The following is a 17,901-nucleotide window of genomic DNA, read 5'->3' on the forward strand; positions in this document are numbered from 1 at the left end:
TATTTTTTTAGTAACTTTTTTTCCAGGCTAATAACCCATTGTCCTGAAAAATGCTGAGAAAGCTACACGGAGCAAAGCCTGTCATGACTTGAGATTTGTCATTGGAGCATAGTTATTTTCTTCCAGCAAGACAAGCCTGATGGAGACAAAGATGGGGACCTACTAAGAGGGCCCCCAAAAGGATGGATTCACAGTCAGAGATGAGCCTGGCTGAAGTGGAATTTCTGCTGTGGCCGTTTTATGTAGATATGCCAAAGACAACTAACTGCCTACCATCTCTGAAATGTCTTTGGTTCTCTCCCAGCTGCCTGCTCCATCATTCCTGATTCTTGTATTTCCTCGTTTCTAGATACTCCCTTGGCTCTGTCTGTACCTGGTTTCATGTTCTTCTGAAGCCTTCATGCTTAGAAATCTACTTAGATCTGCTCTCCTCAGACTCTAGCCCCACCTTGGATTTTTGGTACCAGTCTTAGAGGACGTCACTTTTAATGTTAGTCTTCAGCTTAACAAATTTCAATCAATGAACAAGGCACCCAGTTCCAGCTCCAATCTGTAGTGTTTGCTAATTTTCGTGGTGTAAATACTCCCACGATGGCTGATTTCACTAAATGTGGAGCTGGGAAGAGATGTGCATGGTTGGCTCCTGTCAGCTCACATGAGGTGGTTCCAGCTCACCACCCACCACCATGGATGGATGTGCCAAGCTAACCCTTGCCCAGCTCACTCTATTCCTCCATAAGACATTGGCAATGGTTTTCAAGTTTTACTGCTGCTCTCAAAAACTCTATCTTATGTCCTCAGAAGCTGAAAAATGATGCTAACAGACAAGTACAAGGAACACTTTGGCAAGTGAATACCAAACAGTGTGTCTCTGGGTCCCAGGTTCAGTGAATGAGCCTCAGGCATCACTGTAGAACAAGAGGCCGTACCTCTAGTCTCCCACCCCGTGTAAACAGGAGAGTGTCCCCTGTGTTTTTTTGTTGGTGTTCCATTCATGAGTTCCTTTCATAAAATGGTTCAGCAGCTGATTTTACTAACAAAAGAACCGATTTTGTACTTAGATGATGGTTGTCTACGTCTGGGGACTTAAAAAATCATTTGTGAAACTGCTGTCCTGGGGAAATAATGCCGTCCTTAGGGCTGCTCACACACTCACCACCAGTACCAGCTCTGCATTTCAGAGACTGATTTTCTTCCATAAATGTGATTTTTGTGCTAATGACACTATGTTTACTTTGTCCAGGTCAAAAGCACACTTTAATGTCTGATTAAATTATCTCATAATCTCTAATCAGTCAGGACTGAAGTGAATGATCGATCTTAAACCAATCAGAGATTGTTTAGAACTCCTTGGGGCTGGCTGATGACAGTAATCATTTAGCAATTGTGACCACGAGTCTTGGCCAGGCACTGCGATTTATCTCCAGGCAATGGGGCTTTTAGCTTAACCTGGCTGTTTGTTCTGCTCCATCAATAAGGTTTTGGCAATTTCCCTTTCTAATAAGTCTCATTCTCATTTACTCATGATGTTGTTGAAATGATTAAATGTGGTAACTCTGGTAAACAATGTAACGGTATATATAATTCTGGTAAAGCACTCGGTATCAAGAAGTATCCTCAAAAAGCCGAATGCCGTGGCTCATGCTGGCAATCCCAGCACTTTGGGAGGCTGAGGCGGGCGGATCACCTGAGATCAGGAATTCAAGACCGGCCTGGCTAACCAACATGGTGAAACCCCATCTCTACTAAAAATGCAAAAAAAATTAGCCAGGCGTGGTGGTGTGTGTCTGTAATCTTAGCAACTCGGGAGGCTGAGGCAGGAGAATTGCTGGAACCTGGGAGGCGGAAGTTGCAATGAGCCAAGATTGTACCACTGCACTCCAGCCTGGGTGACAGCATGAGACTCCTTCTCAAAAAAAAAAAAAACTCCAACAAACAAAAAACAATAAAAAACAAGAAGTATACTCTAAAGGTTCACCTCCAACCCTGACCCCTGGTGTTTATGCCCATATTTGACTCTTCAAGTCTGGCAATGGTTTGGGTAATTGTAGGTAATGTTTTGGTTATGCTTAAATTGTTTGGTAATGTTTTGGTTAGGTTGGTGCAAACGTAATTGCAATTTTGGCCATTACTTTTAATGGCAAAGCCGCAATTACGTTTCCACCAATGTAATATTTAATGTCTCACAGACAGCATCAGCATTAGAAAACAGCCTGAGCTCCCTGTACTGTTTGTGTGATGTTCTTCTCACACACCAAAGCCCTAGTTTAAACGTACTGTAGGGAGATAAGCAAAGGGATATTGAGGAGACCAGAAGACAAAAATGAGGAATTGTGGCTAAGTATATTTACCTCCACACTTGTCTGTGTTCATGCCTCAGCCTGATCCAGGCTTCCTCATCTCCCACCTGGCTTCTGTAATTGTCTCCTAACTGATGTCCTTGCTCTCTGCCTCCTATCAGCAGAGTCAGAGAGTCTGTGTTCCACACCTCACCAGCAGCCATCACTGTTGATCTTCTTCAGTTTGGCCATACCATTGCACACTGGTGAGTGTGCAGTGGTATCACACTGTCATTTTAATTTTTATTCCTGGATGTCAAAAGAAGTTAAGCAGCTTTTCATAGGTTTAGTGGCATTTGGACATCCCTGCTTTGTGCGTTGCCCATTGAAGTCTTTGGTCCATTTTTCTGTTGGTGTCTGTCCCTTTTCTTTTTGATTTCTAGGGGGTAGTGTTTGTAGTCTAAATATTAGTTCTTTGTCACCTAGACTTAGCTCAACATCTTTACTCACTCTGTGGCTTTCTCTTAATGTAAAGTTTTGATGAACAGTGGTTCTTAATTTTATTGTCATTCAGTTAATTAATCTTTTATTTTATGATTAATGCTTTCTATATTCCATTTAAGTTTTTTTTTTTGCTTCCACAAGGTCGTGAAAGTATTCTCACTTGTTTTCTTATGAATTAGAAGCTTTATTATAATAATTTCATATCTAGATGTACAATTGATTTGGAATAGACTGTGTATGTTGTGAGACTGCATTCGAGGTTTATTTCTTTTCTATATGGACAGCAAATTGACCCAACATCAAATTTTGAACAGGCTGTCCTTTCTGTAATGCACAGCAGCACCGCTGTCATAAAACGACGATGATATGTGGTGCGTCTACTTCTGGATTCTAATCGATTTAATTAGCTATTTGTCTGTTCTGTGCCCATGCCACACTATTTAATTCTTAGAGCTTCATATTTTGTATGGACATCTGGCAGTATAAAATTCCTGCCTTTTTTTCTTTTTCAAGACTCTTACCTCTACTTGGCATTTTGTATTTCATTTTTTTTTTTATTTTTATTTTTATTTTTTTTTTGAGACGGAGTCTCGCTGTGTCTCCCAGGCTGGAGTGCAGTGGCCTGATCTCGGCTCACTGCAAGCTCCGCCTCCCGGGTTCACGCCATTCTCCCGCCTCAGCCTCCCAAGTAGCTGAGACTACAGGCGCCCGCCACCACGCCCGGCTAGTTTTTTGTATTTTTTTAGTAGAGACGGGGTTTCACCATGTTAGCCAGGATAGTCTCGATCTCCTGACCTCGTGATCCACCCGCCTCGGCCTCCCAAAGTGCTGGGATTACAGGCTTGAGCCACCGCGCCCGGCCTAGCATTTTGTATTTCTATACAAATGTTAGAATTAACTTGTCAAGTTACATTAATGTATCTCCCAGGATTTTGATTAGGATATCACTGAAACCACAGATCGATTTGGGGAAGAATTGACACCTAAAGAATATTGACTTTTCTAAGCCTTGAACAATATCTCCTTTCATCTAGCCTGTTTTAAATTTCTCTCAGCAATGTGGTAGTGCATGGTGTAACCATCTTCCTCCTCTGGTTAGATTTATTCCTTAGTTTTTGATGGTATTGTAAATAATATCTTTTAACAATTTTTATTTTCTGCTTGCATATAGAAATATGATTTATTGTACATATTTACCTTTTATTTATTCAATGACTTGGCTAAATTCACTAATTAATTTGGGTAGTTTGGGTAGTGTTTTATACTGTATACTGACACAATAATGTTATCTGAGAATACAGACAGTTTTGATTCTTCCTTTCCAGTGCTGACATACTTTATTTGTTTATTTTTTTACCTTGTTGCACTGGCTAGAATCTCTAGCACAATATTAAATAGAAGTGTCTAAAGTGTGCATCCTTGTCTTGTTCTTGATTCTAAGGAAATATATTTTAATATTTTACCAGTAAGTATAGTGTTTGCTGTGGATTTTGTTGTTATTATTATTAATATATTAAGTCCTCTATCGGATTGAAAATGTAAAAAGTAAAGTAGAGGTTCCTCTTCAATGACTTTTCTCCCCTTCTAATTAGGAATAAATAGTCACTTCTCTTAGAAGCAAAATTTATTCAAAGACCTGTGCTAACATTCTTAAATATCTGCTAGCCATAATAAAGAAATCAATGCACTTTATGTTCTTAGCTCCCACAATTTAGCCTAAATATTTGCCCTGGCATGCTTATACTGGTCCAAGCAAGCATTAGGTCATAGCCTGTTCCTCTTCCTTATTTGAAGGTGTTTTTACCTTTCTCAGCATTCCACAAGTTACTTCCTCCTTCCTTTGTTCTCCTCTGCCTTTGCCTCTTTTAAAAGTTCTAAGTTGCTAGCCAGTCGGGAAATATACAGAATGTGAGGTTCTGTTCAAGCCAATGGAAACTGGACACAGCAGTAGGGTGGACATGTCAGGTTATAAATGACCTTGTGTCCTTTGTTCGTCATACTCTCATGGCAAAACTGCTGGTGAGTGTACCCTTTCTGCACAAAGTAAAAACGGCTTTGCTGAGGAAATTACATTTTTATTCAAGTGCTATTTCTTTACGGCATCGGGAAACAAGCATTTCTAACAAAAAAGTTACCTCCTATTCCTAGTTTTGTAGGACTTGTTGAAAATCATAAATGAATATTAAATTTTATCAAAGACTTTCTATGGATCTACAGAGATAAACATGATTTTTCTCCTTTATGTTGTCAATGTGGTGACTTACATTAATTTATTTTTAAGTTAAATTATTTTACTAGTACACTTACAAAGAATAGCACAGTAGACAACAATTAAAACCTATATTGGCTTATAGGATAACTTACAAAGTACAGTGAAGAGATGGAATCTACTGGATGATAAAAATGCTACAAAACACATTTGTAGCTTGTTTTAAAAAATCCAAATGTTGGTAATGCCCAGAAAAATATAAAATAATTGTTTCTAATTGCTACACAGTTAATTGCTGACACTTGTTCACTGCAACAAGAGACGGGTATGGAATGAATTCTTCACACTGGGGTCTTTGTCCTGAATGCAGCCATAGTTGCTGCAATAGTGGTACAGAGCAGCTAAAACTCCTATAAAAATCTCACCATCTTTTTGGCTGGACGAACCAGGCAAAGAAGCCTGGGGCAACCAGCACCACCAGAGAGTAAAGGAGGAACTCCGGAAAGAAGAGAGCCAAAGGAGAGCCCCCAACGATGTATGGAAACTCAGCCCAAGTTTATGGTTGATCCCGGAATCATACATGCACAGGGCAAATGAAATCAGTTTGCAGTTAGGGCTTAAAGAACTGAACTTAGATCTGAGGTGCCTCCCACCACATGGATGACAGTAGGAGCCGTGCCAAATCAATTGCCTGCTGTAACAAAAACATCAATACCCCTTGAAGCAAAATCCAGAGTCTCTTCAGTATAACATTAACAATGCTCGAGATCATCATCCAGAATGACTTAATTTATTAAAAAAAATCACAAAATATGACCCATTTTCAATATTCCCCAGATGTTGAAATTATTAGGAAAATACTTTAAAGCAGCTATTATAACTATATCCCATGTGGTAAAGGAAAATATTAACTTATGATGAATATACATAGGTAAGAAATATCAGCAAAGTAAAACACATAAAATAAAACCAAATGGCAATCTTAAAATAAAAAATTCTGATATCTGAAAATATTCATTGCATAGAAGCAATAGTAGAATGGACTTTATAGAGAAAACATACAGTAAAATTGAAGACAGATCAATAGAAATTATCCATTTACAAGGAGAGAGAAAACAGCCTCAGGGACCTGTGGGACTCTGAAGATCTAGCATATGGGTCATTTGGAGGTCAAGAAAAAGGGGAGAGAATTAAACAGAAAAATAAATAACGGTCAAACTTCCTTGATTTGGTGAAAACATAAACTTATAGATTCAAGAAGTTCAGTGAACCAACGATAGAATAAATCAGAGGAAAACTGTTATGAGTAGAATTGTGTCCCTCAACAGGTACGCTGAAGTCTAAGACCCTGGTGCTTTTGAATGCAAACTTATTTGGAAATAGGGTCTTTACAGATGTAATCAAGTTAAGATGAAGCCATTAGGGTGGGCCCTAATCCCGTATGACTGATGTCCCTCTAAGAAGAAAATTTGGACACAGAGACACACAGGGAGAGCACCACATGAAGATGGAGGCAGAGATGGAGTCTGCAAGCCAAGAATGCCAAGAATTGCCTACATCGCTGGAGCTAGGGGAGAGGCATGGAACAGCTTTAGAGCCTTCAGAAGGAACCAACTCTTCATTTTGGACTTCTGGCCACCAGAACTATGAAACAATATATGCTTGTAGTTTTAAGCCACCCAATTTGTGGGACTTTGTTATGACAGCTCTAAGAAACTAATACAAAAACCATGCCTGGGAATGCCAAAATCCAACTTGAAAACCAAAGACAAAGAGAAAACCCTGAATCTGCCAGAGAAAACTGACACCTGACAGATAGGAAAGCAACAATGATTTAAATTATTATAGATTTATTATTGGAAATGATAGAGACCATAACACAGTGGAACTGCATTTTAAACCTTTTTTTTGAGATGGGGTCTTGCCATGTTGCCCTGGCTGGCCTTGAACTCCTGGGCTCAAGTAATCCTCCCACCATAGACTCTTGAGTAGCTGGGATTGTAGGTGTGTGCCATCTCACTGGGTGGAACCATATTTTTTCAAGTGTTGAGGGGAAACATACCAGTTAACCCAGAATTCTATATCCAGTGAAAATATCTGCAGAGAAAATATCTGTAGGACATTAAATAAAGACATTCAAATAAACAATAAGAGGATTAGTCTCAGCAGACCCACTCTAGAAAAGCCAGGGGAAGGAGCTCACAATGAAAGGAAATGATATCAGAGGAAAACCCAGGTCTTCAGAAATAAATGAAGAGGCCAGGTGCGATGACTCATGCCTATAATCTCAGCACTTTGGTAAATCGAGGCGGGTGGATCACCTGAGGTCAGGAGTTTGAGACAAGGAGGCCAACGTGGTGAAACCCCATCTCTACTAAAAACACAAAAACTAGCTGGGTGTGGTGGTGGGTGCCTGTAATTCCAGCTACTCAGTAGGCTGAGGCAGGATAATCACTTGAACCCGGAAGGCGGAGGTTGCAGTGAGCCAAGATTGCGCCATTGCGCTCTAGCCTGAGGGACAAGAGTGAAACTCCATCTCAAAAAACAAAACAAAACAAAATTAAAAGAAATAAATGAGAAGTATTAGAAATAGGAAATGTATGGGGAGGCATTAAGGACTATATTTTTTTCCTAGTTCCTTTAAAATACACATCCACTTAAAGCAAAAAATGTTAATATCGTCATGTAGGGTTTATAATGTACATACAATGTGATATATATAATAACTACAACAAGAAAGATCATGAGTGTGGATAAATGCAGGTAATATTGTTGAAGAGTTACTACATTTTATGTAAAGTGGTACAATATTAACTCAACGTAGATCATGAAAATATAGGAAGGTATTTTATAGTCCCTAAAGCAACTATGAAGGAAGTAATGCAAAACTGTGTACCTAAAAATCCAGTAGATAAATTGAAATGAAATTCTAAAATATATCCAAATAATCCAAAAACAATCAGGAAGGGGAAATAGGAAAACAATCCAGAGGACAAACAGAAAACAAATAATAAAATAGTAGGCCTAAATACAATTACATGAATAAATACGTTAAATGGTAATGGGCCATTCATTCCTATTAAAAGGCAGAGATTATTGTAATAAACAAAATTAAGTCCCAAGAATATGCTGTCCATAGGCAATGCACTTTATAAGTAAAAACACAAACATTTTGAAAGTAAATGGAAGGAAATAGGTATACCACTCAAACACTAAACATAAGGGAGGCTGGAGTGGCTATATTAGTGGGATAAAACAGACTTCAAGACAAGGAGCATTACCAAAAATAAAGAAAAATATTTTATAATTATAAACATGACGCACAGACATAACTATGCAAGTACCTGATATAAGTGCTTCAAAATACATGGCAACAAAAGTTGACAGAATTAGAGAAACAGATAATTCCATGAACATAGTAAAGGATTAAACATGCTTCTTGTGGCAACTGATAGAACAGCTAGACATAGAAAGCAATAAAGACACAGAGAATCTCTACAACTCAACTACCTTGACTCAACTGATATTTATAGGACTTGATATGCCACAATAGGAGAATATACATTCTTTTCAAGTTGATATGGTAAGTCTACCAAAATGCATCATATGCTGGACTGTAAAACATGGCTTGATAAATTTAAATAGACTGCATTCATATAGAGTATATTCTCTAACCACAATAAAATAAAATTAAAAGTCAGTAACAGAAGAGATTTAGGAAAATACCCAGGTTTGGAAATTAAACAACATATTTCAAAATAATCCATGGGTCAAAGAAGGAATATGAAGAAATACTTTTGATGGAATGACAATAAAAGTATAAAATATATACAAATTTATAAAATGCAGTTAAGAGATTACAAGAAAATTTATTGCTTAAATAATTATATTAGAGAATAAATGTAAGTCTAAAATCAAGATCTAGAATTTTACCCTAAGAAGCTAAAAAAAAAAGAAAGAAAGAAAGAAAGAAAGCAATAAAGGAGATAAATAAATAAAAATAAGGGCATATATAAAAATAAATAGAAAACAGGTAAACATAGAGAAATGATGTCAAGAGCTAGTTCTTTGACAAAATTAACAAATTTAATAAACCGATATTTAGATTGGTTAACAAAAAGAGAGAAAAAGCAATTCACCAATATGTAAATGAAAGAGGTATTGTACTTAATAAGCCTACAAACATTAAAGGACAATAAAACAATTATTTTGAACAACTTTATGCCAAACAACATGAAAAAATGGCAACATTTCTTGAAAGACAAATGTTTTCTTTTAGAAGAAATAGGTAATCTAAATGACTCTTTTTATTTAAAAAGCTAAATTCATAATTTAAAGTATTCTCACAGAGAAACTCCAGCCTAAGATGTTTTCACTGGTAAATTATATCAAACATTTAAGGAAGAAATAATAATTATACACAGACATTTCCAGAAAATATAAGAGGAGGAAAACTTCCTGTTGTGGACTGAAACCTGTTATGGACTGAATGTGTGTGTGTGTGTTTCTCCTTCCACCACCAACCCCCAAGTTTATATGTGAAACTCTAACACCCAAAGTGATGGTATTAAGAGGCGGGGCCTTTGGAGGTCATTACGTTTAGATGAGGTCATGAGGATAGGGTCCTCACGATGGGATTAGTGCCCTTATAAGAGGAGTCAAGAAGAAAAGTCACTCACTTAAACCCGTGTGCTCTCTTTCCTTTTCTCTCTTTCTAACGTGTGGATGCAGCCAAAAGGCAGCCACCTGCATCCCCAAAGAGGCCCTCACCAGAATCCAACCATGCTAGCACCCTGGGCTCGGACTTCCCAGCTTTGGAACTTTGAGAAATACCTATTCGTTGTTTAAGCCACCCAGTTTATGGTGTTTTGTTATAGCAGCCCAGGTTGACAAAGACATTTCCCAAATTATTTTAAAGGCCAGCTGACACCAAAACCAATACCAATACCAATACCGTGGATACCAAGACCAGACTAATACAAGAAAACTGAAGACCAATGTTCTTCATGAATGTGCATGCAAAAATCCTTGGCAAAACATTAGTAAACCAAATCCAACAATATATGAAAAGAATGATACATCTTGACCAAGTAGGAAATCAATGGCTTCTATTCCTGATTCTTTATATCTATCCCACACATGGCAGCAGGGAGGTTTTCATAAAATGTTAGTCAGACCATGATGCTTCCCTATTAAAAACACTCTAATGGCTTCTTATCACTTTTAGAGTAATATCCCAACTCTCCTCTGTGGCTTACAAGGCACTGGCCCTGCCTCTCTCCAGCTTCCTCTTATGCCCCACCCCTCACACACTCACTGTACTCCAGCCACAATGACCTTCCTGCCATGCTCGTTACACTCTGGCCCTCACGCTAGCTGCATCCTCTGTCTGGAACATGGATCTAACCAGGTTCTTGCATGTCTGGCTTCTCAGGTCATGTGACGGCGACTCAGAAAGGCCTCCCTGGGCCACTGCTAACAAAAGGAGTCCCTTAGTCATGCATATCCTGTAATTGTGTGAGATTTCCTTCACACTACTTACTGCCCACCGAAATTATATTGTTAACTTATTTGTGTGTTTTGTTTTGTCTTCTCACATTGGAATATAAGCTCCATGAGCAAATGCTAGGCCTTCTCTCTCTAATCTTCTAATCTTGTGATCAGATTGATGCTGCTGACCGTGCATGCATGGGGATTAATCCACCCAGCTTTGGAAGGCAAAGGCAGAGAGAAGGCACTGGAGGCTAACAAACACCATGGCTTCAGGCTGGAATTTGGTATTTGCTCCATCCACTTGATATTGCTGAGAATCTGCTTTTAGGAGTTCTTTGTTTTATTCAGATGTCTAAATATACTCTCTACGTGAGCACCCAAGACCCCAGTTGCTGCTGTTTGTGTTTAACTTCTCTGTGTAACTATCATCTTAAAAGTGTTCATTGTATCCATCCAGGAAAGAAAACAAACTTGAAAATCAAGAAGAGTGTTCCTGGGTGCAAAGAGTTTCTAGTTACAGTCATAATAAAGAGAAGGAGATTGATCAATCAACATGGAACTCTCTTGTTTATTTATATTCACTTTCATTGCATTTCATATGCATTTATGCCTCTTAATTTTTCCCTCCTTATCTTAATAGAAACTTTAATTTTTCTAAGGTTTAACTTTTTTGTCTTTTTTTTTTTTTGAGCCAGAAGTTCACTATGTTGCTCAGGCTGGCCTCAAACTCCTGGCCTTAAGCAATCCTCCCACCTCAGCCTCCCAAGTAGCTGTGACTAACATGTCTTAATTAGCAAAAAAATACGTTTCAAGTTTGAATTTACATAAATTTGAAAAGAATCGTATAAGACTTCAATGCAACATTAACCACAGAAATAAATGTAGCATTTAAACTACATATTAAAGGATATTCTTGCACTTAAGTGCAGGCAACTTCAATGATTTCTCGTTGAATACCCTTTATATATTAGTCAGTAAACACAGAAAGCAGGGCAGTTTGGTTCTTACCCTCTTGCATAGAAATCTGAAGACTTGCATGAATCCTGTAGGAACAGGGTATCATCATTTCACTCACCAGGGTGCCACATGGGACCTCAAAGCCAACATTAGCTTTCATTTGCAAGGAATAAGGGAACCATACTAAATGAGAGTGACTAGAATAAGCCCAGCCCAGTTGCCATCACTTGTCCATGCACACCACAAGCTCTAACCACATGATATTTCCAAACAGTATGCTAAGTATCTGTGGGATGCCTTGGTACCTTTGCACATGCTGTTCCTTCTGCCTGGAAGGACCCTTCTACCCTGAAAAGCATTTTGTCCCCTGTGAAGACCAAGTCCAGTAGCACATCCCCTGTGAAGTCTTCTCTCAGGCCACGTTGCTCTTTTCTTTGTATTCTGTAGTGTTTTGTTCATACTTTGATTAGAACATTTATTGTGTTATATTTGTATTGTCTCCTTCTACTAATCTGAGAGGTCATTTTTTTTTTTTTTTTTTTTGAGATGTCTTGCTCTTGTACCCCAGGCTGGAGTGCGATGGCACGATCTCGGCTCACTGCAACCTCCGTCTCCTGGGTTCAAGCGACTCTCCTTCCTCGGCCCACCGAGTAGCTTGGATTACAGGCGCCTGCCATCATGCCCAGCTAATTTTTGTATTTTTAATAGAGATGGGGTTTCACCATGTTGGTCAGGCTGATCTAGAACTCCTGACCTCAGGTGATCCACCCGCCTCAGCTTCCCAAAGTGCTGGGATTACAGGCGTGAGCCACCACGCCTGGCCATCTGAGAGGTCTTATCTGTCAATCAGCTATGTGTCCTTTCAGTGACTTCTATCTTTACTACAGAGTAGACATTTAATAGACATTTCTCAAATGAAAGGGAGAGGTTGTGATCCGTTTGAATGTCTGGTATAAACTGTTGATACCCTTCCAGAATTTACTCACAACTGCCTAAGAATAAAACTGTTCAGTATTAGGCTCTAGAGGCAGACTACCTGGTTCAAATACTGGTTTTGCCATTTACCAGCTGTGTGGCCTTGGGAAATTTACTTAACTTCTCTGTGCCTTAGTTTCGTCCCCTTTAAACAAAGATTATAATAGTGTATACCTCATAGGGGTGTTGTGAGGATTAAGTGAATTGATTACATAAAATCTTTAGAACGCTGCTTGGCATAGTAGGCCCTTTATAAACCCCATGTAACCTACTGTTAGTAGGTTCCAGGAACTGGAAATATGCAGATGAATTAGATGTGATTTCCTTTTCTTCATCGTCTTGTGGGAAAGACAGAGGTGGATATAAAAGGAACCTGGCAACACCATGGTAGAGTCTGTACAAGGAAGTGCTTTGTTCCTAAGGCCTGGGGTGGAGGAGTCCAGGAGCACCCCATATGGGAAGTGGTAGTTTAGCTGAGATTTGATGGATGAGTGGTAGTTGCTGGGTGGATTAGGTGGGGACGTGCATTTTAGACAAATATAAGTAAAGATAAAACATATGAAAGACAGGCCGGGGGCGGTGGCTCATGCCTGTAATCCCAGCACTTTGGGAGGTCGAGGCGGGCGGATCACCTGAGGTCGGGAGTTCAAGACCAGACTGGCTAACATGGAGAAATGCCATCTCTACTAAAAATACAACATTAGCTGGGTGTGGTGGTGCATGCCTGTAATCCTAGCTACTCGGGAGGCTGAGGCAGGAGAATTGCTTGAACCCAGGAGGGGGAGGTTGCAGTAAGCCAAGATCAGGCCAGTGCACTCCAGCCTGGGTGACAGAGTAAGATTCTGCTAAAAAAATTAAAAAAAAAAAAAAAAAATATATATATATACACACACACACACACACACACACACACACACACACACACACACACACGACAACATGAAAGCATGTGGAGCATTTGGGGAGTGGCCTTGGCATAGATCTGAGGTGAAAGGTAGTGGGGAGTGAAGCTGGAGGATGTCACATGTGCTATTAGCTAGTTTATTCAATACCTGTGTTCAACCATCTTCTCTCCTGCCTTCCTCTACCAGAATCAGGGAGGTGAAATGCTAAGTGTTTCCATCCAGGCGAGGCCATACGTGAGGTAACAGGGTATTAGCTGAGAAGGGCTTTTCTCCCAGGAAGAAAATGCAAAGTCCTGCAAGGAGAAGGCTTTTTTGGCCTGTTGCTTTCTTCCTGCCTGGAATTTGGACTTGAGGCTTTAACAGAGGAGGATGAGGCCATCTGCTAAGGATGGTGCAGTGGGCAGGCCCGGAGAGCTGGGAGCCCTGGGGGCTCACTCAACAGCGGCACTGCCTGGATCACCTCCCTCTGGACGTCTTGTTTGTGAGAAATATCAGAGGCAGTCCTAGACTTCCCCTTGCTTGGAGCCAAATACATACTTAACTGACATAATGGTAAGCAATGCCCGATCAAAGAAGGCCTTGAATGCTCTGCAGAGGAGCTATGACATTGACATTTGGACCCTGGGAACTGTTGTACAATTTAGGGGCTGAATGGACAGTTTTGCAGCAACACAAACCTTGGTTCAAACCTCCATTCAGCCAGTTACACACTGTTTAACTTGAGACATCAGTTATCCTCAGCCTGAGCCTTATCAGGCGGACATGAGATGAGGGACATTTTAGACGAATAACTCTAACTGCACCACGTGGGATGGAAGGGAGGCAGCCCAGAGCAGAGGGCTGGGGAGGATTTGCCAGTATTCTGCCAGAATAAAATCAGTCTTAATCAAAGCTTCAGAAATCATTTCAGAACTTAAAGTGTATTCTAGTTGATGTTTTTAGCCAAAAAACATTCTGATGGTGCTGGATTTTCCAAACATTCTCTGACACTTAAAACACCTTTATGACTAAATGTCTTAGAATAGGTTCCACTGAAGTCCTTCAGAAGAGAGAAGCCTTCCCTCTCATACAAAATAAATTCCTGTGGTATCTTTTATTATCCCTAGGAATGTAGGGAAGAGTTCAGAAATAATTGATGAGCACAGCCAGGACTGAATAAACAAATTAAGATTCATTATTCCATTCGAGTGGTGCTATCAGTGTTTTAGAATCTGTTGATAACCAGCGCTAGGAGGAAGTTTCAGTACAAGTCTATTTCCCTCATGTCTACTTCAAAGCTCTAACGAAGCTCTTCTGGGAAACCTGGGAGAGGGTTAATTAAGCCCAGGAAGGGAGTGGTATGATTTAATAGATAATAAAAAATATTTGCTCTCATATGTCTAATTATGTTTTCTTGTCAAGGATGCTTGAAAGCTCTAAGTCAGAGATGATCTACTCTGAAAAATAAAGGAAGAAATCCTCTCCAAAGCAAGTTCCTTCAGTGGGAGCATGTTTCCTTCAATAATAGGCTGAGGAGGGTAATCTAAGCCTCAGGTGGAGGATAACTGATCTCTCAAATTTATAAAACTATTAACTGGCCAAGCTGGGATTAGAATCCAGGTTTCTATGACTATAAAAGTGTACTTTTAACCTACATTATACTCCATCCACTCTCATGACCTAGGCCTCCCCGCCCCTCAACTACATGGTTTGGGGGTTATAGCTTCAAACTCAGGTCTGGCAGGGAGGCAGCCAAATGGGTGGTGATGACTTTCTTTTTTCTTTCTTTTTCAGAGACAGGGTCTCGCTCTGTTACCCAGCTTGGAGTGCAGTGACATGATCCCAGCTCACTACAACCTCTGCCTGTGAGGCTCAAGAAATCCTCCCACATCAGCCTCTCCAGTAGCTGGGACCACAGGCACACACCGCCACGCTCAGCTAATTTTTTTTGTTTTGTTTTGTTTTGGTAGAGACAGAGTTTTGCCATGTTGCCCAGGCTGGTCTTGAACTTCTGGAGTCAAGTGATTCACCTGCCCTAGCCTTCCTAAGTGCTGGTATTATAAGTGCAGGCTACCTTGCCTGGCCAAATAAGTGGTGACAACTTTCTGTGTGTCCTTTAGGAGAGAACTTTGAGGACCCTCCAAACCCCTGGCAAAGGCGACACTTTTAGGAGTGAAGAAGGGCCTTTGTAGACAACACAGACTATTCAATACTCTAGCAAGCTGCCCAGCCCCGTGCAAACCATGAAGATGGGATAAACCATTAGGCTTCACTATCTATTTAAATCAAATAATATTTAACCCAACCAGGGATATTCTAGGGCTTACTTATTCACCTATCCCAGGAACCTGATAGTTTTAGAATCTCTGGAACTGGTCTAGAAGGCTACATGTGAGATTTGACACCCTTGCTCAAGGATCATGTGCATGGTAAGAGCTGTGGAGAAACTGGAAGGCTCTGATCACAACTCTTCTCTTCCTTCTCCCACACGAAGGGCAGAGGGAAAGGCCGTCCTTCTCATGGCATGGGTTCTGAATCAGAAGAGGCTACTGCATGCAGTGCAATGAAAAGTGTGTTAGTTCTGTCTGGGGAGACTTGATCAAGATCCCTGAGTTGCAACCGCTGGAGAACATGGCTCCCTTCTAAGACCATGACAGCCACAGATTGAGCAGCAGAGCCCAGGGCTCCATGAATGGAGGGAAGGAGGAGAGCTGGTTCATAGTCAGCCCTTTCACTTTGTTACTTGGGCTTCTTTTCAGGGCCCACAGCACTCACCTCGGCCTGCCAGATGGGGTTCACGGTGTTGCCTATGATCTTGGATCTCCTCTCCTGTCCATGGTGAGGGAGGGCGGGGAAGATGCTGTGCTTCCCAGGCTGAATGGAAATCTTCAGATAAGGGTCTGGGTTGAAAAACATCCCTTTCTTCAACCCCATGGCTTGGAAATCTATAAAATAAAGGATACTTTAATTTAAATATGTTTTAGGGAGGTTAACAACTGGCACTTGGTAACTACACCTTTCATGAGAGGACCGTTGGCCCTTATGAACTAGATCTCTAGTGTTACTCAGGCAGGTAAATGGGCTGGGGTGAAGGAGTGAGGGTCACCCCAGGAAACGTGGGTAGCCCAGGGAGACAAAGTTCAACTTTGGAAATTTGATGGGTCTGGGTGTAAAATTCCTCTGCAAGGTGAAGACATTAAAAAAATAAGGGTTGGAGTCTCACGATATATGTGGGCCTCATTGAGTAAGGTGAGAGAATTGGCAGAAATAAAGAGAGAGAAGAGGATGAAAAGAGCACAGAGCGTGGACAATGGAGGAAAGAACAAACAAGACCTGGCCTCCATAGGGCTGAGTGCAGTCAACGAGGAGAGTTCTGAGAAACCCTGCTGCCAGGGAGGGCAGGGCTTTGAAAACCAAGCTGTTCTGTTTAATTGAAGATATCTGACCATGTACAATTTCATGCTGCACAAGGAGAGAGAGACAGAAAGAGTGTGTGTGCACAAGATCATTTATGGCAATGGTTTATAGTTGGATAATTTGAAATCACATTATATTTATTAGAAATATATTTATGATGTCAAGGAATACAATTTTTTTTTTTTTTTTGAGATGGAGTCACCCAGGCTGAAGTATAGTGGTGGGATCTTGGCTCACTGCAAACTCTGCCTCCCGGGTTCAAGCATTTCTTCCTGCCTCAGCCTCTCGAGTAGCTGGGATTACAAGTGCCTACCACCATGCCTCATGCCTGGTGAATTTTTGTATTTTTGGTAGAGACGCATTTTCACCATGTTGGCCAGGCTGGTCTTGAACTCCTGACCTCAGGTGATCCACCCGCCTCGGCCTCCCAAAGTGCTGGGATTACAGGTGTGAGCCACCGCGCCCAGCCAAGGAATGTAATTTTTAAAGCTTTTTCTATTGTTGAAGTATTTTTCAAACAAAATTATTTACATTTACACACAAGTGTAACAAATGGAGGTAAAGATACACAGGATCAGGGATTCCCAGTCAAGGTATAAGTTGTGAGGGGTTTCAATAATTTGTTACTGATGAAAAAGCACAGATGTTTTCATATGCATTTATTTAAAAGTTATTTTGAGTTGATCCAAGGTTATCCGCTTAATAAAATTATTCCTACTCTCCAGCATGATAATATATTACTGCTCTGTAATATAATAGTCAAAATGGCCCCCAAATGCCAAAGGAGTTGAGAAACCAAAGAAGGAGGCAGACAAATCTAGTTTGTCGGTAAAAGGAGTTTTATTAGGGAACTCACAGACGAGCATGCTCTTGGGCTGCAGGAGACTGGTAGATCTCTGCACTGTTACTCGCCAGACCCAGGGCTTATGTACCATAGGGAAGGGGTACATAAGCCACTGCTCTGTGCAAGACAATGAAAGGCAGCCCTCCAGAACAGGCAGGAATGCTGCCTGCATCACAGCCTGTTGTTTCTGCCATAACATCAAGGTTGACATGTTCTTACACTAGAGACAGTGGATAAAGTAGGAAGAGGAGGCATTCACAGGACTGGGGGTGATCAGAAGTCAACACAGTGGATTCACATCCACAGTGGAGTCACTTTCACCCCCACACTTGCCAATGA

The 17,901-nt window shown here is 40.5% G+C and overlaps 1 protein-coding gene across 3 annotated transcripts in view; it reads right to left on the reverse strand.

Annotated features, from left to right (window-relative positions):
• The window catches only part of HECW1 (HECT, C2 and WW domain containing E3 ubiquitin protein ligase 1), a 454,397-nt gene that overhangs the window by 138,545 nt on the left and 297,951 nt on the right, over nucleotides 1-17,901 (reverse strand). For all 3 annotated transcript variants that reach the window (XM_025379207.1, XM_025379206.1, XM_025379205.1), the window contains one exon: nucleotides 16,077-16,246. In XM_025379207.1, the coding sequence (XP_025234992.1) occupies nucleotides 16,077-16,246 (170 nt within the window). The remainder of the gene's footprint in view (nucleotides 1-16,076; nucleotides 16,247-17,901) is intronic.

This window comes from Theropithecus gelada, chromosome 3, assembly GCF_003255815.1.
Source record: "Theropithecus gelada isolate Dixy chromosome 3, Tgel_1.0, whole genome shotgun sequence".
Taxonomy (NCBI): Eukaryota; Metazoa; Chordata; class Mammalia; order Primates; family Cercopithecidae; genus Theropithecus; species Theropithecus gelada.